Source organism: Festucalex cinctus, chromosome 1, assembly GCF_051991245.1.
Source record: "Festucalex cinctus isolate MCC-2025b chromosome 1, RoL_Fcin_1.0, whole genome shotgun sequence".
Classification (NCBI taxonomy): Eukaryota; Metazoa; Chordata; class Actinopteri; order Syngnathiformes; family Syngnathidae; genus Festucalex; species Festucalex cinctus.
The window spans coordinates 16,718,215-16,745,955 of NC_135411.1; the positions used below are offsets into that span (position 1 = coordinate 16,718,215).

Here is a 27,741-nt window from a genome sequence, read left to right on the forward strand (position 1 = left end):
TATATATATATATGAATCAGTCTACACAAACATTTCTGTAAATATATACTTTTACTTACTAATATATACATAGAAAAATAAATAAATGTAAAAAAAAAAAATCATAAACTAGTATTTACAAAACTTTGGACTTTAAAAAGGAAATTAGAGCGCAAATATAATTAACATAAGCACATCAGTTTTCAGAAACACATCAGATGACATTAATAGCGTGAGGAAATTAGCTACACTGCATCTAATAATTCATCTGAAAACACCTTTAATGCCATGTCTTTTATTAGGTACACTGCCACAATTGAATGATGGTATTCAAAATGTATGGAAATCTTTGCTACAGATAATAATATTCCATTTTGATTAATACTGCCAGGTTCGTATCATATATTTTTTCAAGATGTAAGTTTTAATTTTATATGAAAAAAATGTGTTCTGTCAAGAAAAAAAATGTTTTCAGTGAGAATAGTATTTTTTTTTTAGAAATAAAAATTTTATTTTTTTTCACAAAAGTTTTATTATTATTATTATTATTATTATTATTATTATTAACCTGTATTGGCTGGCAACCAGTTCAGGGTGTACCCCGCCTACTGCTTGAAGCCAGCTGGGATAGGCTCCAGCACCCCCACAACCCTTGTGAGGAAAAGCGGCTAAGAAAATGGATGGCTGGATGGATTATTATTAATTTATTCTTTAATTATTTTTATTTTGTGAACTTCATGTTTCAAGGAAAGTCTTTTTTTCAGAACATAAAAAATATTTTTTTTTTTTTTAGGATTTTTCTTCTTCTTAAGGAAAACATTATTTCTCGAAAAATAAATCTCAATTTTGAGCGAAGAAAGTAAAAAAAGTTGCACTGTTGAAAAAAGTCACAACTTTCAGAAAAAGGGATATTTTTCAGATAAATATAACCTGAGAATGTTATTTTTTTGGAAACATAGCTGTATTTTTTGTTTTCATTACAATGTTATATTATATATATTACATTATAAAGTTATATTTGTACAGAAAATGTCAGAATGTTATGAGGATTACGTCATATTGTTGGAGTCCAAAGTTGTAGTCATAAGAATTTATTTTTTTCCCCTGCAAAAGAGCTGCATTTTTCAAGAGGAAGTCTTATTTTTGTTTAGGGGAAAGATTTTTTTTTTTTTAATTGTGTTTTTATTTCTTGTGGAAACAAAAACGTTTTTTGGGGGTCAAAATGCAAGGCCTTCCTTCATTTGTGCAGGTGAACCTAATAAAGTGGCAACATGACCTCAATTCAGCTTTCAGTGGGTTTTACTTGGGGGAAAAAAAAACAAAACGCAAAAAGCGGCTGTGAGTCATCTTAAATTAAAAGTGGAGCAACAAGTCAAATCACGTTTTGCTCTAATCAGACTACAAAGCAACTAAAACAAAAACAACTCTATTTTGCTTAAAAGGGAGAACGCCGCTGTTTGCAGGAATTAATACAAACTTCACATTTTCCAAACTATAAAACACACTTCTTTCACAGAAAGAATTCAAAGCAACAACAAAAAAATGTATGCAAAGACATATTGAATGTAAGAAGCTGAAAACAGACGATGACAAACAAACAATAATAATCAACGTTGACTTAGCAGCATTAGAAGGCAGGAACGTTCGATAGCCTCAGTGATGCTGCGTTTTTGAAGTCAGAAGAGAATAGAGAACGCTCGCAGACTCGCACCTTTTGGTCATCTTTAGTTATTTATTTTGTCTTCTTCCTAGGGAATGTTTACCAATATAATAATAATAATAAAAAAATGATTGTGAGACTAAGTGTGAATGTATCAAAGGAGCATTAATGGCCACTCTGAAAAGGGGGTTGGGACCCTAAGAAAATAGAAAATTATGCAAATAGTATTGTCTTTTTATGAACAAAAACAATAACACAAATAACTGCAACATCATGAAATGAAACTTTTATTTTGTTCAAGAAAAAAGTCCAAATGTAATGAGAAAAGCCCGAATTTTACAAGATAAACGATGTATTTTGTCAACAAAAATATACTTTTTATTAGAAAAATCTGGTGGTTTTCTGACAATATTGTTATAAAAATAAATTGTCAGAATAAAATGAGGGTCTAACGAATTGTATTTTTTTATTATTTCTATTATTATATTGAACAGTAACGTAATTTTATGAGAATTAAGCGGTAGTATCATGATAAAAAAAAAAGTAATAATTGATTACTTTGATTATTTAAATTTGCACAAAAAAAAAAAGTAGTATACTCTGTATGTGCCATAGGGGTGTGCCAAAAAATCGATTCATAAAAGAATTGAGATTCTCATTAATAATCTAATCGAATCGAATCGATATTAATATCCAAAAATCGATTTTATTTAAATTAGAAATGAAGAATAAGGGGGAAAGGCAGTTGTAGCCCACATGCTGTTTTGTGGAAAAAGGCACTTACAATACAAAATTAATAACGGTTTAAACAAAAAAACAAAACAAAAAAAAAAAAGACACTTTGTCTCTATTTGTCATTTTGTCTTGCAAAGCAGACTGAAGTAGATCATGACAATGTTGTGCATATCTGTAAATTGAAGCAGAAAACATTTGTCAATCAAATAATTTTGAATTGAAAATCGTTTGAATCGAGAATCGAAAATCGATTCTGAATCGAATCATAGACCCAAAAATCGTAATCGAATCAAATCGTGAGACAGCCAAAGATTCCCAGCCCTAAATTGTGCCATCTGATTGGTTTAGAATGCACTCGAGCATCTGGGGGTTATTTTGGGCGCTTGTAAAATGATCACACGGATTGGCTGTTAGCTAACGAATGAGAGCACGGGACAAGAACAGCAAATGACAAACACGGATAAACGAAACGGTTAGCGATAGAAAGCCTTCACAATTTTACGCGTCGTGAGTGAAAAAGATGGTGGTATGCTTGTTTACATTTGTTTACATGTGTATTTTTTTCAGGTCAACGTCAGATTGGTGTAAGTTATAAGAATAAAATTGTAATATGAGAAAATATTCGTAATTGTAAAGTCACTATGAAGAGAATAAGGTAATATTTTTTCAAATTTTGTGGATTATTTTAATTTTTAGAAAAAAAAAGTTGTAATACTGTATTTAAAATATAGAATAAAGTCAATTACGAGAATAACCTGACAAAAAGTCATGTTTATCCTAATAACAATATTACGGAAAAATACATTTTTGTAACAAAAAAGTCACAATTATGACTTTTACGATATTTAAAAGAAAACAGCATTCTTTCGAGAAGATCAGTCATATTTTTAAAGTGAAAATTTCTGTTTTACTTCTTGTAATATTCGGACTTCTCCTAACATGACTTTTCCCATGTTTTTTTTTTCTTCCCCTTTTTAACATTGCTCCCATATCCCCTCAGATGAAATCAAACTGGAATGGTGGAAATACTTTTATTTTCCTTTCAATAAATAACTGCCACAACTGTCTCCCATTCATGTGAGACATTCCTAATACTGATAAAGAGAAGTGGACACATGCTTCATTCGACATGGACACAAGTGCTGGACTTTGAGCGTTTGTTTGTTTTCCTCGTATGGCTCTTTGGTTTGAAAATTTTGTGCTTTTTGTTTTAGAGAATATTCTTGTAATGCTTGTATTATTGACCACTTTTGAGCGCCTCGTTGTTGGCCATGAGTGCGCGCGTCACGCAGAGAAAGGAAAAAGAAAAAGAAAAAAAGTCTTCGATCTACAAATATTCTTCGTTCATCTATCTATGCCAGTGACGTATAGTGACAGGCAGAACATTTAAATTGACATTATCTTGAGGTGGCAAAGCAAAAAAGGGCAAAAATAAACAAAACACAAAAAAAAAATGCTGATTTTAAAAGAGCTAATATCGATGAATTAGTTGGGCCCTAATGCTAACTACTATCCACCGTGCTGCAGGAAGTCGTCCTATTCTCAGCTAAACTACACAAAAGACAAAAATAACATTTGTGAAAAGAACAAAATAAAAACACCAATATGGTGTTTGACATTTACCAAACAGTCCTTTCTGCGTCCCCATGAGAAATCGGTAGTCCTCATCAGGATCATCACAACTCATAACGTTCTCCTCGTGAAGCGTTCCAGAAAATGGAGGCTGACTTTTCGAACCTCCATGAACACAACGCAAAGTCTCGTCCACTGGATCCCAGGGCGGCTCGACGGACGGCTCGAGACCAAAGTTTGAATTTTCAAGATGGAGAAGCGGGTATTATTTGCATGTGTGGACATCGTAGACCCTGACGCACTCCTGGCAGCTGACGTAGCAGCACCAGTGGAAAATGCAATGGCACTTCTCTTTGCGCCTCTCCGTCCTGGTATTGTGCCCGCGGCCGCAGCACAGCAGGTCGCAGCCGTCGATGCCGTGCGACGTCAGGTTGCAGACGCGGTCGCGGGTGCCGAACGAGCCCGTCTCGGCGTTGGGGTCGCAGAAGTTGGGCGAGCCCTCGTAGTAGACCAGGTCGCGCTCGGTGGGGGGTTTGAAGTAGTTGTACCTGGGTCTCAGGGTCTCCACCCAGCCGCGCGACTCCTTGTGCTTCTCCACCACCATCTCGGAGGCGCTGTCGTACTTGTCCTTCATGTAGTCGCCGATGGCCCGGAAGTCCGGCTGAGACCACCAGCACGTCTTCACCTCGCAGCTGCCCGACAGCCCGTGGCACTTACACTTCAGGAAAATGTTGTCATACAGAGACTGGGGATAAAATAGATTTATTCATCAGACTTTGGTGCCGGCCTAAATTAAAACCTAAATTCGTCTCACGAGCTCACCGTCCGTCCGGCTTCGTTGTTATGGCGGTTCATGGCCGAGCGGGCATCGGGGCGGTTCTCCCTCGCGTCGGCAAACTCCCGGGACACCATGCCGCCGAAATCCACGTCTTCGCTGCAACCACCCCACTTCCAGCCCTCGCCGGGGGGGCCCTTGTGACGCGTGTCGCAGCCACAGATGGTGGCGGAGCCATCGGCGCAGGCCCGGGTGACGGCAAAGGCCACTCCGGCCGAGGCGATGGCGTGGACGAATGCGGACTCTCGAGTGGCTGGAAGGAGACAGATGCAAAAGCTGGCTCAAAAGTATTCGGATGACCGAAGATGAGGTGCAGTTTCATCGCGCACGTCTTGAGGGAAGAACCCTCACCGAAGACTAAATCAACACTGGTGTTAGGATTTGGATTTGGGTTAAATTTGTGACAGCTTTTGGAGTAACAGGTTCGGTATGGGTTGAGAAAAATTAAGAAGTCATGTCTGGGTTCAAATTAAGTCTGGAGTCAGAGATTAGGCTTGTTATAGATATATCCATCCATCCTATCTCAGCTAGGTTTGGGCAGTAGGCGGGGCTACACCCTGAACTGGTCGCCAGCCAATCGCAGGGCACACAGACGAACAACCATCCACACTCACCTAGGGACAATTCGGAGCGTCCAATTAACCTGCCATGCATGTCTTTGGAATGTGGGAGGAGACCGGAGTACCCGGAGAAGACCCACGCAGGCACGGGGAGAACATGCAAACTCCACCCAGGAAGGCCGGAGCCTAGACTCGAACCCCAGTCCTCAGTTCTGGAAGGCGGACGTGCTAACCACTTAACCACCGTGCCACCCCGTTATAGATATAATATAAAAAAAATACCCAAATCCAACCGGAGCCACAAAAACTCGAACATCTGCTCCAACCACAATGACTAACCTAATCCAAAATCCAACAAAATGTCAGCGCAAATCCAGATAAATGTGCACTTTGATTTGAAGTTTTACATTTCAGGAACAGTACGGTACTGTAAGAATCTGAGTGGCAATCTAACGTAATATTTACTACACACTAACAGTAAATTCTGTAGAGTAAATTTGATTCGAAACAAAATAAAATATTCAGTGTAAATTTTACTCAAAGTATATTTAGTGTGTACAAGAGAATTTTCCTATCCCATAAAAAAAACTGTTAAAGATTTTTCACTCAGAAATTCTAAGTACATTTTTGCCAGGAGAGATTTTGATTAAATTTGACTAGTTTATTCAAAAACAAAAACAAAAAAAGTTACACAAGGGTTGAGGAACAAACTCACAACTTTTAGCTTGGGAGACTGCCACTCTACCACCTGAGCTATGCCACTCCTACTGTTTGCTTATATCCAAACGGAGACCAAAAACGGAGATTCCAGCCTGCACGAGCGATATACTAACACACGGTGGGAACTGCATGGCTCAGGGAGTAGATTTTTAATCTCCCAAACTGAAGTTGTTTGTTCCTCAACCCTTGAGTGACTTTTTTTTTATTTTACTCTCTTCCAAGTGTTTAAATTGGTACAAAATAGATTCTGTTTAGAGTAAAATTTACTCTACAGAATTTACTGTGTAACCCTAACCCCAACGGCTACCTGAATGGTAAATTGGACGCCAATATCTCAGCCCCCCAACATCCGAGGGGCTTGCCACTCAGATATGTGGTTGGGCGACACCAGCCCCAATTCAAATTCGGAATCCCTCATCCCAACCGCTGATTTCAGATTCCATGGTTGGAATTTGGATTCCAACCATGGAATGTCTGCTTCCGATCTGCCATGAATCCAGTTTTTGGTTCCATGCTTGGAAGTTCCAAATTTATATTCCAAATGTATAATATTTTCCAGTCCCGATTCACCGTCAATGAGCGAAGCTTATCCCACCCACCCTAATGCAAGATGAGCTGTAACCACAATACTAACCGAAACCAAAGCATGGTGGGGGGTTTTCCTCACCTTATGTGGACTACAGCATGCTTAGCACACAACAGCATCTTAGCCTAGCAGAGTAACAGTCATCTGGATGTTTACTGTCCAGGTTAGGGACTGCCCACAAATTACATTTCCAGAGTAAACAATGTCAATGGTGACTTGACTTGACTGGTAATTTGCGCCTCTGAAACACGCAACTTGCCAACATTCCCCAACTTCGCCGGCCGGCTGAATGTGTCCTCCTTATCGGCCGGTTTCATCTTCACTTTCGGCTGGACACAAATGTTTGGTGAGTCCTCCGTGGCTGTAGTGCTTTTGAAGAAGTGCTTCTTTGCTATAAGGCGTAATTCCACCTTTGATGCCCGCCGTGGGACGCATGAATTCCTCGGGAGTTCTTTGTTGTCACTGGCATGTCATTCAATGTCTATTTTACGCATGCAATGCGTCAGGATGATCACGTGACTGTCCAAAATGGCCGATACTGTACTTAATGCAAAAAAATATTCATAAAAAGTACAAGAAAATCCTATCCTAATTGCTCAACATAAATTGACTATTTTTTCAGGGAAGAGTTGAAATTAACTATTTCACAGATAGCTGGTTAGTTTTCATACGTCTTGCATACCTTTGAGTTTTCTCCCGAATTTATAACGCAACAATTCTATCTGTCATGACTGGGTCATGCCAGGGTTAAGTTTGGGTCATGCAAGGGTCATGTTTGGGTCATGACCATGAGGTCAAGTGTCTGTTTTGAACTGATGTAACCATCATCTGGTTTCAACTGGAAAAATGCTATATGATGTCAGGAGCTATGTGATGTCAAGAATCTTTAACTCTTTTACTGCCACACGTTATTAAATGCCAGCAGATTTTCGAGCATTTTAACTCATTTTTCGAAGCAACCAGAATATTGTGTTCATTTGCTACATAAACAACATGGGTACCACATGAAAGATGGCATTCCATTATTTCATTTGGAAAAAAAATACGTCTCTACTTATTCCGTTCTTTAGTAATCACCATTTGAAAATGGGTCATTTGAGTGACATTGAGCGAAAATTGAAACGAAAAGATACATTTTCTCCACAACAGTGCCTTTGATACTAATATTTATTTTTTTTAGTGACGCTCCGTCAAATTAGGTTTAATGTTACAAAAGCTTTGATCATACACGTCAGCCTTGAAAACGTTCTATTTCATCAGATTGCGCCATGTTTCATTGTAATTCGCAGCTCTAGTTAGGGCCCGAGCAGCTACCGCTGCCATCTGCTGGCCATAGTTAGTGGGTGTTTTTGATTTCACAACTCATTGACCCAGCTGTGCTGCAATTGGACATTGACCACTGATATATTCACACACACAAAAAAAAAGTAGTTGACGTCACTTAACGTTTATACATTGTGATTTTACTAAACGTTTTTGTCAGTCAAAGAGTTTATCTCTTTTTCTGGTCAACAGCCAATCAGATAAATCCATGTCAGTCCTGCTACCCACATGTCTAGCCACAGCCAATCCACTGTCTATTTAAGCCAAACCAAGAAGTGTGTGTTTGTCGGATTATTACCTCTGTTCCTCGGTGCATCTCCACAGCCCAAGGGGGCTTAGCGTCTCGTGATTCACGATGCATTCTCATTGTTTCTCGTCTCGTCAAGTTTGTTCGACGCCTCTCGATGTTATGCGAATAAAGAGTTAAAATCTTATTTGTGTCTGTGTTTTTGGGATCCAACCTCAGAACATAACACTATCTGAGTAACTTGATTTAATTTATTGTATTGTAACTCTATATAAATGATAAGTAGTCATTTCACCTTCTTCAACTAGACCTTACGATGTACTGTATGAGTTTAGTGGTGGAGAAAGTAGGTCACAACCTGCTTCTAAGCATCTAATCCTGCCTTGCATAACATCAAATCTTTCAACCCACGCTATTGAGACCACTTGTAACATTCTGGTGGTGAACTTCTGCGGCAGAGGTCATGACTGGTGTCGACCACGTGTGTTTAGGTAGCATCCACAAAAGGTGCCAGTGTGGGGCTTCATTCATCCCAGACATCAATCGTCATGTCTGTGAATAAGGCCAGCGAGGGCCTTTGTCTCTCGGCTGACATACTTAACTGATGACTCATCAGGCATCATGAGAGGAAGACACGGGTGTGACAGGCCTATCATTAAGAGACTCAATTAAGCTTTTGAGAGGTTAGGAAATGGACTCGCAGACGGTAGCATTGGGTGTCCACATATCAAAGCAAATTGTTGTAGAAGCGGAATCACATCTTGGAATACTTCTAAAAAAAAGAAGAGATTCATTCGTGCATGTTTTTGTTGATGATCAAGAGTGAAGGAAGAGAAGAAAGAAAGGGACACGTACAAAGCTAAAAGCAGAAGGAGCTCCTCCCTTACAGCAGGTTCCAACCAGTTTAAGGACTAAAGGGCATTAGACAACAATGACGCAAGAGAAAAAGGCCCACTGTCATCCTCCACCGCCCACTCCACACAGCTACTGTATGCAAGCACACTTGGTGGTGCCATAAATGTAACAGAATCTTAACTGTCAAAAAGTACAGGGTGACCATTTTAAGAGAGTGGGAGGCAACAGTTTATTTAAAACAAACAAACCAACAAAAAACAGGATGTGTGATTCTGCGTGACAACTGGGTGTCTCGTTTGTATTTTGTAAAAAACACCATAAAAAGTCTGATTACACATCGATGTAGGTTTTAAATTTAATGTTTTGAAATCTTTAAGTGGACTCGGGTGAAAACTCTAAAATGGCTTCCAGTGGTTTTCCCCACAAAGCTTATAGTGCCTTTTGACCCCTGTCAATCCAACTCTGGAATTAAACTTTTAGTTCAATCATCAGCGATCAGCTCGTCTTTGCTGATCTTCAAAACAAATGGGTGAGGTGGGATCTGAAGCAGAAGGACGTTATGTTTTTTCTTAAAGCCCCAGTGCGTAATATGTGACCGCTAGATGTGGCTATAGCATAGAATGAAGCCGAAATGCATGCATTTAGAAGCACGCACACTACGGTGGCTCAGAGAGAGCACACTTCACAAGCCTAGGCCCGGATTTAGCCAGAGCAGCTAGCAAAAGCGGCGAGCAGACGAAGCTAGTAGTAAAAAAAAAAAAAAAAGATAGTAAAAGCTTGTGAGAGCAAAGCAGAAGTTGTCAAGTTACGTGAGCCCGAATCACGGGACTCAGCGACGACCACCTGCTGGCCCCAGTTGTGGAAGGTAAGCGGCGGTCGACCCATTGGGTCCGACACTCAATGCAAGCACCACACGGGCTAACTATGTTAGCAAAATTGTCCATTGGGCATTTGTAGCAGGAAGATGGCAGCAAAACATGGCTGCTTCTAGTAAATGAAACGAAAGCCACGGATATCAATTCTAATCTCAAAACTCCACAAACACTAAATTCCAAATGAACATTTTTGGAAGCAGTAACTGGTCAAATGGTTTAGTTGATTTATCAAAGTAACGCGTGTTATCATCACTAAAGTGTTACACAAACATTGACATCAGCAAGGATGAAATGAAAATATTTTCAGAATCCTAATTCAATAATTGCCCTGTGATTGGCTGGGAACCATTCAAGGGTGTACCCCGCCTACTGCCCATAGCCAGCTGGAATAGTCTCCAGCACCCCCTGCGATCCTTGTGAGGAGCAAGCGGTTCAGAAAATGGATAATTCAATAATTGTAAATATAAATTAAAAATAGTCTGAATTGTCTTCGAGTGTAATAAGTGAGGTCCTTCATAAATGTAAGAAAATACATTTAAATTCATGTAAACAGTAAATTTCAAGAAAACAGGAAGATTATCGGCCTTTAAAATTCAATTTTCTTAAGAATTTTTGGGAAAAAGAGATTAAAATAATCAATTCATGAATCATTCAGTTCATGAATCGATATCGGGCTTGAAAAGGAAAATCAATTCGATATCAATTATTCCGTTTTAGCCCAGCCCTAAAATAATTAGTGATTACGAGACCTATGATTACATATATTAAAAAAAAAAAAAAAAAAACGTTTATGAGATACAACATATTTTTGCATACCATTGACATAAATAGTCGCTTTTTAAAATGAATGAAAATGGATGGATGGATGAATTATTATTTATTTATGATTTACCACGAGATGGCGCTAGTGATCACTGACTGTACCTTTAATTATTTAAGCTTGATAGCGATGCAGGAGAACACAGATAAGAACAGTCTTAAATGTCTTGTGTTACTAAAAGTGAGTGTCGTTCTAACATGGAGCCCTGATGAACTCCTTTGGCAGCTTTGCATTGATAAGGGATAAGTGAGTTGAGGGATGAACGGGGGTGAGGAAAAGAGGATTATCGTGGGACAAAATGAGCAAGGGAATAGACGCGGGAAGCAATTAAAGAGGCCCTGGCCTCTCGGTGTAAACATGAACATGCTAACCTGAGGAAAAGGATGAAATGGTTACTGACCTGTGAATTCCTTCTCCAACTTCAACTTTCCTTTACGCGTCAAAGCAAAAAAGCGCCGAGCTTGTGAGGTGGCCTTCTCGAGCCTCGTAAAGATATGTGGGCGATCAACATGGGGTTGACCTTTGTGGGGCCAATTACACCGACAATAACGTTGATTTCACCTGCTCTCGCATTAGTTCCACTGCTTGCTTTTAAGAGCAATTGATGGCGTTTCACGACACTTCGCATCCCCTGACAGCGCTCCACCACCAAACTTTGCCAAACGCCGGCGGGCCAAAGTGGTCCCTACAACCTGCTGGGGGGTTGAATCCCCTATTGTGCCTCCACTGTCACGCTGCGTTAGTCCCACAATGGCGCCAGATATTTTATATGAAATTTGCCCTGGCCAGTGATTAGTGGGGACCAAGTTAAGTCATAGCAACAGAGAACTATGCATTGGCTGGACCCTGCTTGTCGGCAGACGGGGAAATCCCTATTCAAATGCTTTAATAAAACAATCTAAAGGGCGTGTGAATGGGGAAAAGCACTTTTTCTCCTGCTTAATCTCATGGTTGCAAAGATATTGTGCTCCGAGCTGAGCCCAGCAGGGAGTGGGGCTAAGGTCCCCCCATCAACTCCATTTGCCACGCCCCTTCTTTCTTTCTTGCACAGAGTTAATGATATACCGGCGTGCTCGCTTCCCTCCCCCAGCATGGTGAGACGTACGTTTCGGGGAAAGCAGAGCTCATCCTACATACTTAACACTTTCCCATCCTCGGGTCGGAGGTCGGCAGCCGCATCCCCGCGACCTTATCCCGGTTTGGTTACAGAGGAAGTCAACCTCACATATTTCTTGACGATAATATGTTAAATGTGACCTCACTAGTCTAAACATGACATTCTGATTAATATTACATTTGTGGAATATGAATTATGCAGCAAAAGCCAGCCATTTTTATCCATCTCGGGGCGGCCATCTTGCCACTTGCTGTTGCCTGAAGATGACATCACAGTTTTTTGGGGGTTGACTTCCCCTTTTAAAAAAAATGTTGACAATAACATTAGGGATGCAAGATAATGCTATTTTCTGCCGATACAGATAAAGCAATCATTTAGAAAGTGCTGATGTCGATAATCGATATGTAAGCCGATAATTGTTTGTAAAATTAATTTGAAATTGAATACAAATATACCTTGGGGTCCGACTAGTCTAATGTACAAATACATCGAAACATCCTGTAAAATTTACGCAATGTGTGTAACGCACCATAAAGCTGAATTTTATTGATATGAGCCACAACCACAACAGATGGACCAACATGGCATGCCGATTACTATCGCCCAATTTCCTTATCTGGTTTATCGGTATGAAATCAAATTGGTCGATAATTGCTGATAATTTTCAGCAAATTTCTTTATTATCTGGTTTATCTGTATGACGTCAAATTGGTTGATAATTGTCGGCAGATTTCTCTATTATCTGATTTATCTGTATGACGTCAAATTGGTTAATAATTGCCGATAATTTTCAGCAAATTTCTCTATTATCTGGTTTATCTGTTTGACGTAAAATAGGTCGATAATTGCCTATAATTATTGGCCACCAATATTATCATGCATCCCTAAATAATATATTCTCTGCACCCCACTAGTTTAAATTAGGTATTCGGGTTAATATTGCGTTAATGGAATATGAGTTAAGCAGCAAAATTGAGGGGGGGGGGGAGCCCATTTAGCCACTTGCCACAACCAATCACAGCTCAGCTTCAGAAAACAGGTGAGCTATGATTGGTCGTTGCCTGAGCCCTGAGGAACATTGATGTCGTCTTCAGTCAACAGCAAGTGGCAAAATGGCCGCCCCTTGAGATGGATCGAAACGGCTGGACTTTGCTTCATAACTCATATTCCACAAATATTAATCAGAATGTCATGTTTAGACGAGTGAGGTCCATTATAACATATTATTGTCAAGAAATGTTTAACTCTTTTACCGCCAAAACCGTTTAACTCTTTTACTGCCAAAAACGTTTAATGACGTATACTAAATTCCAAATGAATGCCGCCAAAAACGGTAATTGATGTTTATTACGTTTTTGTTTTTGTTTTTCTCTCTTCTCAATGGACAGTGGAAGTTGTTGCGCACTGGTGCCTATTCAATGGACTTGTGAAATCACAAACATCCACTAAATATGGCCAGCAGATGGCAGCATTCTATCGCTTTTCAATGTATAGAATTACACTGACACATGACCAATCTGATGGAATAGAACGTTTTCAAGGATGACGTGAATGATCCATCCATCCATCCATTTTCTTGACTACATTAGACTTAGACTTGACTTTATTGATCCCTTTGTGATGGCTCCCTCTGGGAAATTTACATATCCAGCAGCAATAAGAACTGATAATAAAATAAAAAATAATTCAATCAATCAATAAGGTTATTACACCAGAGATTGAATTAACAATAATAATAATAATAATAATAATAATAATAATAATAATAATAATAATAATAATAATAATAATAAATAAATAAATAAATAAAAATTCAATCACCTTGAAGATGGGTTAAAATGCTTGAAATTGGCTGGCACTGTCGGGGTTGTTTTTTGATAACGTGTGGCAGTAAAAGAGTTAATAACGATGAGTAAAATCACGATGTATGCCGCCATAAATGTTAAATGACGTCAACTATGTTTTGTTTTGTTTTGTTTTGTTTTTGTTTTGTTTTGTTTTGTTTTTTGTTTTTTAATCAATGGGCAGTGCAATGTCTAAGTGCCTGGTCAATGGATTGTGAAATCAAAAACACGCATTAACAATGGCCAGCAGATGGCAGCATTGTATCTCTTTTCAATGGGCTGCCGGTGTATGGAATTACAATCTAACATGACGGAATCTGATGAAATCTGATGAAATAGAACGTTTTCAAGGATGACGAGAATGATCAAAGCATTTGTCACATTAAATCTAATTCACAGCGCATCACTATACAAAAAATATAAGTGTCAAAGTCACTGTTGTGGAGAAAATGTATCTTTTCACAAAAAGCTTCTTTTCTCCTTATCTTCTCAATTTTTGCTCAATGTTTGCCTTGAAAGATGAAGCTAAAATGCTCGAAATCGGCTGCCACTGTCGGGGTGTGGCAGTAAAAGAGTTCAGGTTGACTTCCACTTTAAGAAGTAAAAGCAAAATTTCAATCCATCGGAATGTGGGCGCGCTTCATCCACGTTACGTCAATCAGAGTTTCCGATCAAGCCGGTAATGATTTGAGGGAGGAGTGACGGTGCACACCTATACCTGTAATACCTGCGAAATTGCCACGGTTGCCTCATTTTGTTTTAAAGAGGCCTCCGTCAACTGACTCACAAAGCGCAGGTTGACGGCAGGGAGGCGTTCTGTGAATACCAGGAATGCCGAAAACAGCTCCGGGATCGGCCGGTTGCGCTGAGAACACCTGCACATCTGTTACCTTTCATCACGGGCAGATTCCTGCAGTGCATGTTTTGACACTTTACTTAATGCAAATTAATGAGCGCTGACGCAGACGGAGCCCGCAGGCAGGGCTGGCGATTCGGGGCTTGGAAGTGAGCGAGGAAAAAAAACAAACAGGGAAGACGATCGACAACATGGCAAGTGTTTGACCGTACAACGTGCGAAAGGAGGCTGAAATGTTGCCCATTAACCAGCCTGAAATTGTCTTCCGTATAGTGAAGGTGAGGATTACGAGGGCCGTTACGGGTAGCAAGTGAGACCTATAAAGACGCCTGCTCCCCTTTTGGCCCAAAAGAAGCAGGAGGAAATGGACACACTACAGTCTGAATTGCAGACAAACAGACACCAGCGAGGACAATGGAGCCGTAGCGCAGACAAACGCCAGCATCAATCAAATCCAATGAAATGGAAGCCCTCTCCTACTAAGCCCTATCAAAGGCCCGGGAGCTCCCGAGTCATTCGACTTGCTCGCTGACAAAAGGCACTTAATCCAGCCACTTTGACCTCTCACATTATTAAGGGCTTCACTGACCTTAATCCAATCAAAATGATCTACTGAAGCCCGGTCGTTGCCTCCTCTTTAACACTCAGCGCCCCGGCAATTTGGGCTCGGAGAGGGGGGGGGCAACAGGAGGGAGATGCGCCGGCATTTTCCTCCACAAAAGGAGCTCGGATGGAGAATCCTTCTCACCTCCTACTCATCCTCAAGCCTTCTTATTACTAGCTCAAGAGTTCATTAAGTATTAAGGGGTTGAGAGATTAAAGCAGTCGCTTGACATGTTTAAATTCAACTTCTGGTAGCTGGGTGATAAGTTCTCAACATGAGTATCATTGTATATCTAGAGAAACGTCATTGGCGTATGAGTAGACTAGACTGGTGAATATCAATCTGCCGATTATTCATTTGGACAATTTTAAATTAAAAACGTCTCCAAACGATTACTTGATTATTAATTTGATAATCAATTACTTGTTGATTAATTGATTAATTTTGACAGCTCTATAATAGACCTTTGTGAAAGGAAATAAAAGTACAACAGTAATGTTTGTCAATGTTTCTGGCTGTCTTATACCCAGTTAATTGATTGACAGAGTTCAAAGCAAACATGGTGAATCAGCATTTATCTGTTATGCTGCACACAGGTGGAATAAGCTAACAACAGGTTAAAAACTTTTTAGGTCTTCAGTCCTTCCAAAATAATGTTCTCGCAATGTACATTCTTTTTGTAATTTTAGTATTTTATTAATTTATTTCCCTTTAAATGTCTTAATTTCTTTTTTCTTTTCAATGTCTTGAGTTATTTTCCTTTAATGCTGTATTTCACCTTTTTTCCATTTTAAATATGTGATGCAGACTGAGCTACCTTGTACCCCCATATATGAAATACATATAAATCCTTGCCCTTGTTTTTTTTTTTTAAATGCTTAATTTCGCAACTGCTTCGACACTCCAGATTTAGTCTCAGAAACGATTATGCTTATTACTGTAGATCAAAAACAGCCACTCAGTGAAAAGTGAAACTCTCCAGCTTCTGATAAAAGTGCTGCGTCAGGAATATGAACGCCTTCATAGGTTGGAGTTTGCTTAGAAATTTGCAGTTTTGCTTTCATCTTTTAAATGTTGTTGACTGGTCGAATGATTTTTGTCAATAATCGTTAATAAACATTTTCTCCCCCAAGCAAGCATTGCTTAAACCAGGGGTGCCCAAACTATTTCATTTGAGGACCACACACAGAAAATCAGAAGGACGCAAGGGCCACATAATGTTATGAAGAGAAATTGTTTAGTCCTAAAAATTGTACAAATTTTTTATTTGTGTTTTTGCATATTTAGAAAAATGCTACAGTATTTAAACCAATTTATTTGTAATATGGCAGTACGGTTATTATAGTTTTGGAATTTTTCATTTCAGTTAGTTTTTATTAGTTTTCAGGGTGGTTCTGTTAGTTTTTATTAGTTTAGTTCTTTAAAAAATGCTTAGTTTTAGTTTATTTAAAAAAAAAATTTTTTTTTTAATGTGTATTACTTGTGCGCAATATTTAAAAAAATGCCATGGGAGTGATGTCATCTGAAGGTGCTTTTCTATTGGCTGATGCTAGATGACGTCACTTCTGTGTGACATACTTTCAAACGTCATTATTCCGGTTTATATCAAAATAAATCTACTAAAAATCACACTTAAAATAATCCCCAAAGGTTCATGCATTAAATTAATTACCAAAGACTAAAACGAAGGACATGTTTGTAATAATTATAGTTAGTTTTAGTTGGTTTTGTAAACATAAAATGTAGTTTCGGTTAGTTTTCGTTCTTTAAAAAGCATTTTTGTTTTTATTTTATTTCGGTAACAATATTGTTTTTTTAATTTTAGTTTTAATTTTTTCAATAGTTTGAGTTCATTAAAATAACCTTTAATGTCACCTGTTTTTCGATACCCTCCCTTCTTACTTTGACCATCTCCAAACATTTTTGTTTTGTTTATTTTATTTGAACTGAGTCAAATGCCATTTTTAGCATATGTCGCGGGACACTGAAAAATGGACGGCGGGTCGCAAATGGCACCCAGGCCGTAGTTTGGACACCCCTGGCTTAAACATATGCAAAATACGTATTTGTCATATCAAACTGTTGGAAAAGTTCCCATTCAACTCGCTATGCACGCAAATAATACTGCCTGGATTTGTCTTGTTTTGATGACTTGACATGACTTGACTGTAAGTTGCAATTCATCATCACTGAAAGTCAACATATTAGAAAACACGCCAGCATTCAGTCTGAAGTGTTGTATAATGCGCTTCAGAGGATCAACAGCAGAACAATCAGTGGGGATTCCCTCGGAAAGAAAACTCCAACAAGACTGAACGCAGTTTGATTGTATGCATGATTTCAGGCATAGTGTTGTCTCCGTTCTATTTAAATAAGGATTTGAACCAGCGTAATGGCTGATGCATGTGAGAAGAGCAGGTTTTCCCCCTCTTTCTCCTCAGGGTGCTTTGAGAATGTGTAATGAAAATCACATGCAACACTTGTCAAATGGTCTGTTGGGAGGTCACAAAGCGTCAGAGGAAATCATTTTCAGTACATTTGTCAAACTGCTGCAGGGCATCTCTTAATTGGCAGCTAACACACACAAAAAAAAGTATTACCTTTATCCAAGACGGGTCCAAAAATGGCCAGGTTGTCATTGACGGTGGTGCAGTTCCAGCGCCGCCCTCTGAACTGGTGTTGGCACTCCTGGATGCCAATCTTCACCCCTTCCGCCACGCTGGGCATGATTTCCAAGTAGTTGCGGCAGAAGCGCAGCTGCTTGGGCACCAGTCCTGGAATGCTGCTGCAGAGGATGGGTTGCGTGCCCAACGACGAGTACTGGTGGCCCACAGCTAGTGACCTAGACACACAGAAGGTCATTCGTGTTTGAGATTTAGCACTACAAAAAAAACCCAGTTAACTCATTGACTCCCAGCCATTTTCACAGAAGCAATCCCGCTCGCTCCCGGCTGTTTTACTGGATTTTGACTAATTTTGCAAGGCCCACAGAATATTGTGTTCAATTGCTATAAAAACATGGAACCTATCAAAAGAAAGATTAGAGTTTCTTCTTTCATCAGGAAAAAAAAGTATGCTTCTATCTATTTCCGTTTTGCAGCAATTAGCATTAGAAGAGAGCTAAGTTTCATCAGTTTTCACAAATTTATTTAAAATTGTAAGTAATTGAGCTTTTTTTCTACATGGCCCTGGTTGAGCTCCTTTGCTCTGCTGCCACCTGCTGGCCGTTTGTGTAATAACTACCATTTCTGCAACCGTTCTTTGCAGTTGAGAGGCTGCATCAAAGCCTTCTGTATGCTCTGGCATAAAAAACAAAAAAACAAAAAAACAACAACGTATAAATACGTCTTTGGGACACTTAGAACATAAAAAAAAAGTATTTATAGTATTTTATATTGGGAGCAAATGAGTTAAGAAAGTAAGACGTAAGTTCATGTCTGTGAATACATGATTGCTAATTTGACTATCAGATGCTAGCATGCTAGGTGTCCATCAATCTCCTCCCCGCCTTGCAGACACCTGGCCTGTGCGAGCGTGGAAATTGCAGGCCTGCTCGAGATGAAAGTTCACAATGCATCCCAAAGTCTTCATACACCTTCAGCTGACAACCTGGAGAGCTACACCTTGTTATTAGCCGTCCGCACACTTAACAGGCCTCCAGCTTAGGCTAATAAGAGAGCGTATCAAGGTTAACGCGCACACGACTCAATTCCCCCAACTCTCCGCCTTCCCTGTTTTCCTTTGAGGATGAAACAAGTGCAAACTTGGTTCAGTCTTTGCTTTTATTCACCTTCCCTCTATCTGGCTATCTTCATTAACTGCCAAGTGCAAAGAGCCAAGCAGCATGTTATGTTTTTTAATCTGCATTTGTTCGTTACCTGGATAACTTAAAAGCAACTAAACCTGGTCTGTAAAAGTTTGTAGAGGGGAGGCGGTATGGGTAGGGTGACCACCAGGTTTTCAAACTTAAAATCGGGACACGACAATTTAGCTGAAAATCAAATATACACTAAATTCTCACCAGGAGCTATTGTATTTATAACAAATTTAATTGCTAACCAATTTGGTTGTGTTATTACTTTAGCTAATGCTAAATCCAACTTGGTTGACATGTTAGGTGCTGGGGTTGGATCCCAAAACGTAGACACAAATAAGATTTTAACTATTTATTCACATAACATCGAGAGGCGTAGAACAACTTGACTAGACGAGAAACAATAAGAATGCATCGAGAATCACGAGACGCTAAGCCCCCTTGGGCTGTATAGATGCACAGAGGAACCGAGGTAATAATCCGACAAACACACACTTCTCGGTTTCGCTTAAATAGACAGTGAATTGATCGGATTGGCGGTGGCTAGACATGTGGGTAACAGGACTGACATGGAATTATCTGCTTCTTGACATCACATAGCGTTTTTCAAGTTGAAACAGGATGATGTTACATCAGTTCAAAACAGACACTTGACCTCCCGGTCATGACCCTTGCATGACTCAAACTTAACCCTGGCATGACCCAGTTCAACAGCTGTAAATAAGCCAATGCCCTCATGATCCAACCTTTTTTTTTTTTTTTGCTCAGTCTCGCATTGTAATGTTGGAAATATGCTGCCAGAAAAGCTCAGCTTGCGCTGCGTCTGACTGGTGAGCAAGGCTAGTAGGACTACATTGCCCATGATTATTATGCTGCATTCGAGGATGGTCAGAAGTCGGACATTTCCGAGTTCAAACCAGGAAGTGTGTACAGGAATGCCCCAATTTCCACTTGCGAAGTCGGGGGGAAAATAGGACCCCGACTTCACTGACGGACTACAAGTCACTCTACAATGAGAAAACACAGACCATGTATGGTAAAACGCAATTTACTCAAGTATAAAACAAGATAGCTTTCCTCATTCATAAATATTCAACATAACTTGACACAACACAATGTACGTGACAGTATGCCACCATCTCCCTGTATGAAATTATACGCTCAACTACTGAACTGTATGAAATACTTATGAAATAAGATAAAAAATAAAAAATAAATGAAGCAAAATTGTGAGAAGGTAAGTTTGCTGGAGGTCAAAATCAGTTTTAAGGACCAAAATAAAAAAAACAATTTACCACTATCCGCCATTTTGGTTGTTTACTTTCACCTCGAACGCTTTCAGGTCGGAACTGGAAAAAAACAACTCCGATATATCTTCCGACCATCCTCGAATGCAGCATTAGACACAGAAGTAGTTCTAGTTCCGGTATGGCAAAAACCTTCCTGTCAGTGATTTAACAGTTACATTCACTTTTAATTGGTTTATCGTTATGACAACTGTGTAATTGACATGCACATAGCCCAAACATTTACAATTGGCTTGCTAACTGGACCAAAAAATGAAAAAAAAAATGGGACACCAGAACGGGACTTGCCTAACAGTGGGACAAAACAATGAGGCTGACGAAATCCGCCAGGACTCAGGACACAAGGCTCAAAACCAGGACAGGTTTGAACCCGGGACGTCCACTTTTGTAATGCGCCTTTTCAACTGTAGCTCAAGTTTGTAAAATGTTCCGACCAGTGTTACCAACTTGGCGACTTTCCCGTGAAATCTGGCTACTTTCAAACCTAGCGACTTTTATTTTGTTTATTGTCAAAAGAAACTAGCAACAAATCTAGCCACTTTTTCTGGTAGATAAAGCATTTAAGTCATGAAGTTATTTTGAGAAGTGTTGGCCTATTTCATAGAAGAAAGTTCATTTGTAGTTCTAAACATATTTAGGGTGTTTGTTTGTTTTTTTAAAAATTATTTTTCCACGATGTTATTCCTCTCTCCTACAGTGTCCAATTACAATTATGTCCATGCAAATGGATAATTATTCAAAATAATCTTGCGACTTTTAGGGCAGCCAACTTTCCTTACTGGAGAGTTGGCAACACTGTTTACAACCACTGTCAGCATTTACAGGTATCAACCACAAACTTGATTCATTAGTCAGCCTTGACAGAGTTCAGCGCTCTACTGAGTTATCGTCTTCACTGTGTCCTACCACTTTGGATTGTTAGGACTGGAGTGGAACAATATGGACTGTAAGCAGAGCTGAGCAAAACCGTCCTTCCATCGGCCCGTCATTGACAGACGGCCATCTTTCGCTGTGTGCTTTCGCAATTTCGGTGAGTACTTTATGACGCGACACCTTGACAAAATACATGGGCTGAGCACCAGGTTTCAGTCAGTCGATCCATGTCAGTACAGACGTCTCAGTTCGTGTCTTAAAGAACTCGCCGAAAGTCAATGACGAGCCGATGTAACGATGGGTTTGCCCAGCAACTGGACTGTAGCTTTTTGTTGTTTAGATTTTCGACTGCTATCAGATTTTTTTTTTTAACTCTATTGCTCTATGTCTTCTGCCGTCAACATGAATTATGTGCTAGCTAGCATTATAGGACTCTACAGATTTAGCTTCTACATTGTACTATATCTTCTCTATTATCAATAATTCAAGAAATTGATTTGCAGTGGTCTCTTGTCTATTTAGATTTCTATAAATACATGAACTGTTGACCTGATTATTCAGCTTATTCAACTCACTAAAATCAATATTCAGAGTGCTCGACACAAGTCACAACAGATAAACTGTTTAAAGAACAGCCCACTATTAACTTTCGGCGTATGCCCTGCAGGTTAGCCGCAAAGTGAATTTTTGGCAAGTTTGCACTCCACGTCAACGGACTATTAAAGTTGCTACTAATCTTATGATCCACCCAAATGATACCAGTTACTGTAACAGCCACGCAGAACCCGAGCAGGTGTGTCGTGTTTAGCTACGCGGCTAGCTCGCTAGCTGTCGACCTTTCGTCCAGAGACTAATCACAACAAGGTTAGCAAAAGTCCTGACACTGGCTTGAGGCGCTTTCCAGTAAAAAACCTCCCAGTGGAAAAGCCAAACAACCTGACCTTGAATACCGCCATGATGCCTTCAGATGATCACAATGACATATAAATTGCTTATTGCAATTGGAATTTCGAGATTGCATTTCAATGTTGTCGGGCGTCACGGCGTGTCAGTAAGTGAATTACGGTTTTACGTGCCCTCAAGCGCATGTCAGCGCTATTTGTCACACCGGTTCTGGCAGAATTTCTCGCCTCATTTCTACAGACTGCACCGCTATAGTAAATCACAGAAAAGGTGAGCAAGTTTAAAACGGCCCCGGAGGAAGTCAGCGCATCCGCCATTAAACAAGAGCTATCACAAATTGACCTCTCTTTGGCCCTTGTCACTCCTTACACCCCCCCCGCAAACAGCACAACACACCCGGCAGAAACCCCGAGTCCACATCCCAGAGCTGAGCAGACTTTTGCTTTGCTCCCTCTCACGCACAACAAAAGAGTGCAAATGCAAAGGAAGCCGTGTTGACCAATTCATCACAGGCTCATCACGGTGATACTGCAGGGGAGGTGAAAACAAGCGCCGCAGGCTCGCATTTTTAAAGAGCTCCTTGTCAGTCACATCCTGAACTTCCTCCACCTCTGTTGCCTCGCAGAAAAAAAAAAAAAAAAAGTGGCGCCTCTGACGTTGTCGTGGCACTTCTTTTTATATTAATAAATCTCTAAGCACCCATTCTGTGAATCTTACAGAAGTAAATTTGTATTTGGAAGATTGATTGCGACATCTGCAACAAAAGTGTCAAATTGTTTTGGTGCGGTCCAGTTCTCAGATCAGCCCAAGAGCAGTGGCAGGGCATGATATACACTTTATGGACAAAAGTATTGGGACACCACCTATCCATTGTAAAACAACAAGTGAAAATAAAAGTCTCGCAGTGTCTGTTCAGGAATTTGGAGTAGCATCTATGGGATTTGTTGTCCATTCATCCAAAATTGTTAGGTTGGTGGTTACTTAAATTGGACTTGAAAGATTAGTCAGGCTTGCCATTTATGTTCTGATTCATCCTAAAGATGTTCGATGGAGTTCTACTGCAACTCATCCAGACATTGTTTATTGGCAAGTTGAAGAGTTAAGGTCGGGAAACCAAGAAATCTGGACACACCTAATTAATTGCTTGATCAATATTTTGTTGACTTTACATATTCTTCAAGAAAAATGTTGCAATAAACAGGTGGGTGTGTCAATAAATTTTGAGGGTTTGTCATTCGTCAAATGTCAACAGTCGGGACACCCTTCCGTCAATCGTCAATATTTCAAGCCAAACCGTCAACCCACCATTCATCAATTGCTCAGCAAAATGACCGTCCGTCATTGCGTCAAACCCATTCTGTCAATGATAAATTCGTCAATTTGTCAACAAAATGTGTCATCAACAAAATGTGCGTCCGTCATTGATGGATTGACAGACCACCATATTGATGGAATGCCCACCTCTGAGAACAAACATGACAAACACTATCAATATGTATACATGCAGCCAATAATCCTTTCAAAACCCAAATAGTGGCAATACTCGGGTTTTTAAAGGCCATGTAAACGTGGGAAAACCCGAACATGACCCCTGGGGTACCCCTTTTCTAACCCGAATACTTGCTCGTATAAATGCATTTCGGTGTATCTCCATTTAACAAAACATTTAACATTTAACATTTAACAACACTTCTGCGCAGGGTCTATTTGCAAGGGATCTTGGGCTACAATGCAGGGCTTATGTATGCCCGGCGGCCATCTTACGTTGCCACCTGCTAGGCAAACCTAACTTGAATACATTGATTTCTCCGCAGCGTTTTTACATTATTTTCTGTCTCTACCATGAAAATGCCACAGTGTGTTTACATATACACAAATACATCTCGTGCACGTAAATATGAAGAAACTCAAAGGCAGGACAGGACCACACTTTGAAGCAAGGAGGAAACCGACTACTAGTGTGGTGAGTGACATGAATAAGCTGAAATTATGCCGACTTGTGTATTGATATTATCCAGATATCGCAGTTTATATCGTGATAAGTGTACGGGAGTAACTACCGTAATGTCTGCACATGCATGTAAACGGGTAATCCCAAATGTTTCAGAAACCAGTATTTGGGCCTTAACCCGAATATTTACTCCACATAAATATAAGTCAGTCTTGAGCTAAGGAGACTTTGGTTGGTCCTGATTCCCAATGACGGGTCCTCGTAAGGTCTTTGGATATCAGTGGTCGCTATTGTTTCAAATAAATACTTAACACATACACGCATACAATTATTAGTCTGGGTACACGCTTGGCCCCCCTCTCATATAAGCGTATCCAGCGCAGGTTTAATGCATATTTCAGCAAGCCCAAGCAGGGCGCTTCAGAATTACCACTTTACTCGTGGGCCCCGGGGCCTTGGAGCCGACTTTGACATCAAGAGAATATGTTTGGGAAAAGGAATGTGCGGCGAGCTTTCACCTCCAGGTATTTATCTTCTAAAGGTGGGGTGGACTCGAGGGGGGAAGGGGTTGGCGGGTGACTTTTTTTTTTGGCGGGTGCAGCCAGGCGATGTCATGGCAGGTTGAGAGGAGACACTCAGGGGCACCAAGGCCGGAGCGTGACGCTGCGGTCTGGCTCAGCGAAACGCCAAGTGAGCGCTTTACAAATACGTTATTTGCCTTGGGATCGGTTGCCACGAAACAAACAAATAAGTCCTACCAAATGAAAAAAAAACAAAAAAACATTACGTCAATGAGTGATTGTTTGGTAACAGTTATGTAGCAAACGGTTGTGTTTGCTTTTCGTCCTTCTTCGCAAACAACTTGATCCGCCCTCCGAAATCAAACTCACTGATAATTCCAAATTAGATCAAGATACTTTGGAATTTCCTTGTTATGATGACACAATGGAAACACAAAACGTCTCACACACTGACATCCTTCAAAACATTGCCCATATCAAATGATAATACACTGATGGATTAAATATGATTTTTTTTTTTTTAAGCAATCGCAATGGTCCTGATGTGGTTCAGAATTTGTTCCATCTACGGCCCAAATGTTATATCAGGATTTCCTCCCAGCTGAGCACAATCATGAGTTTCTCATCACTCTAAGCAGCAGGGGACCTGTTACAGGAAGATACACCCAGTATCCAACCATGTGCAAATATTGAATCATAAAATAAATAAATTATGTTTTGTTTGTGATGTTCCATAAGGTCCACGCTTGCTGCGTATGACGCACAGACATGATTACACCTGGCAACAACGGCACTTCAGGATCTCATTGGACGTTATACAACACGTTATCAAACGATAATGTACAGTGCTATAAAACTATTCCGTCGGGGGGGGGGATGTTTGTACTTGACACAGGAGCTAACCGTTTTCTCTAGAGAGGGGTGGGTAACATATGGCTAGTGAGCCATAAACAACACATGCAAAAGTTCCATGTAGCCCCCCCATGAAATTCTCAAAATGAGTCAGTATCACCTTAAAGTGCCCTTGAGACTTCCCCATTTCAAAAATTAGAATTTTTCTACTTACTTACTACAAGCTCCCACAGGGTGGACAATGACAGAGTGGACATTTTTTGGCTAATGTTAGCATTTAATAAGCACATGTAGAGCCTTCACTTAGCAAGATGAGTAAATCAAATTCCTCAAACGGTTGTCATATCAATTGATTTGTCACTATGACAGAGTGGACATGTTCAGCTTGACATGAACATACTGAAAATTACAAAAGGCAAGTCGAAATATTTATTCCGCATCTATCTCCTGTGTTGACCTCCATGAAGGCAAAAATGCTGGTCATAAGTCACTGTAATCATCAGAGGGTTTCTTAAAGGGCCAGTTACCACATAATGACAGGGTGGACAACACTATTATGCAAAATGTTAAATACGATTATGGAAATAAAAAATATATACAGGACCAAAGTGACTCTTGGAAACTTGTGGAAAATAAAATCATCTAATTATTAAGAATTCCATTTTATATAGCCACTTGTTACACACTTTAATAAAACCAAGCAATTTTATTGTGGTATTGACCCAAATAAAAGCTCAGAGAACGAAGGTATGAAAAGCCTCAACAAAATTAGACAAAAGCACCTCCGAATATTAATAATTTCTTTGATTGTTGTCGTATTTTTTTCATACGTTTAGTATAAAAACAAAAATGGCTCCTGCTTTTAAAAGTTCTAGTTATACATGTAGATGCAGGATGCACACAAATGACAAAAAAAAAAAAGTCAGGAAAAATGCAATAAATCAAGGAATCCATGCAATTTAATGCCTCATTTCTTTCTCGCTGCTCACCCTATTCACAAAGTTTGCAGAAATTGTTTTGTGTTTACGAGCAAACTGCTGGGAAACCACAACTTCCCTACTTGTGGTAAAAGACCAAAATATTGGACACACCTCTTAGTATGATGCAATGCAGTTGACACCACAATAAACTACAACATAATTCTAAACATCAATCTCATTTATTGATACAGCTGTTGTCCACATGCTACAAATAAATCACAGGACGTGACTATAAAGTAATTCCAATTAAAACTGGTATCATCAACATGTCCAAGCTGACCATTCCTCACGCGCACACGCACGTCAAACTTGTGCACCTGCTGCACTCTCGGTAGGAAAAGAGCTCATTTTAGAGACCCCAGATGTTGGTTGCACGCATCATGCTTCGTAAATAAAATGTCAAATTCTGTATTTATTAAACTGCAAGTGATGTCATAATAAAATGTAAAAAAATAACAATTGGAAAATAGTTTTAAAAAGACTTTAAACAAAAATAAAAACAGCAAAAGAAGAAGAAACAAAATATCAACAAATACGCAACAAAACGAATTTGTCAACAATTGACGCACACTTCTTGAAGTGACTTTTGCATCCAAATTGACTTACCACCAGATGGGATAACTTGCCATGACACGCGTGAGCCCGCAGAGCAACAAGAGGAAACATCTAAGGAATATCATCCTCCAAAAAGTTCGTCCGAACCTCTCCAGCATGGAAGCCAGCTGCTGATGCTGCGCGTCCGCCCGACGCGCACACGGATCGGAACCGAACTGGCCCAGGAAACAAACGGTGGCGATGATGGGATCTTTATCGCTTTGCGCCAATCAACTCGCGCGTGGCGATCACTCCGTGGAACAAGCTGACAGTCATGTATGTGGGGAGGAAAAAAAAGAAAAAAAAAAAGTTATAAAGCTTGCTTGCCTGTGTTGTTTTTTTCTTTTCTTTTTTTTTTAGGACCCAATCATGATGAATTGCCAAAGGGTAATCTGTGATGATACGTTCCCTGACTCGCCCAAGGAGCCAATTTTGAAGATGTCTTTTTTTTTTGGAGCTGATTGAGAATTGCAGTGCGTGTGATATATAATGTAGTTTAAAGGGGGCAGAGAGGGGAGGGTCCGAGAGGCTTTTAAATAGACATCGGAACCCCCGCGGATTGCGTAGCTATAACAACCTGTCCGGATTTCACTCCCTGGCTTGAAGCTTCTAAAATGCAGAAATAAATATGTGTGAATTGCTCGGGACCATTATTGACTTCAACAAGCCCCCCACTCTGGCTGTGCTTTCAAGCCCCCTTCTCCTCCATTCAGGTGGAATGGATTTTTATCATAATGGATTCGATAGGTTGTTGTTGT

At 39.9% G+C, this 27,741-nt stretch overlaps 1 protein-coding gene across 1 annotated transcript; it reads right to left on the bottom strand.

Moving 5' to 3' along the window:
• Positions 1 to 68: 68 nt before the first annotated feature.
• On the bottom strand, positions 69 to 27,718 carry wnt3a (wingless-type MMTV integration site family, member 3A). The gene is made up of 4 exons (XM_077519728.1): positions 26,996 to 27,718; positions 17,789 to 18,030; positions 4,769 to 5,034; positions 69 to 4,691 (listed from the first exon to the last, which is right to left on the bottom strand). Exons 1-4 carry the CDS (start codon positions 27,100 to 27,102, stop codon positions 4,212 to 4,214), a joined length of 1,095 nt encoding a protein of 364 aa, XP_077375854.1. The 5' UTR covers positions 27,103 to 27,718; the 3' UTR covers positions 69 to 4,211.
• Positions 27,719 to 27,741: the final 23 nt, after the last annotated feature.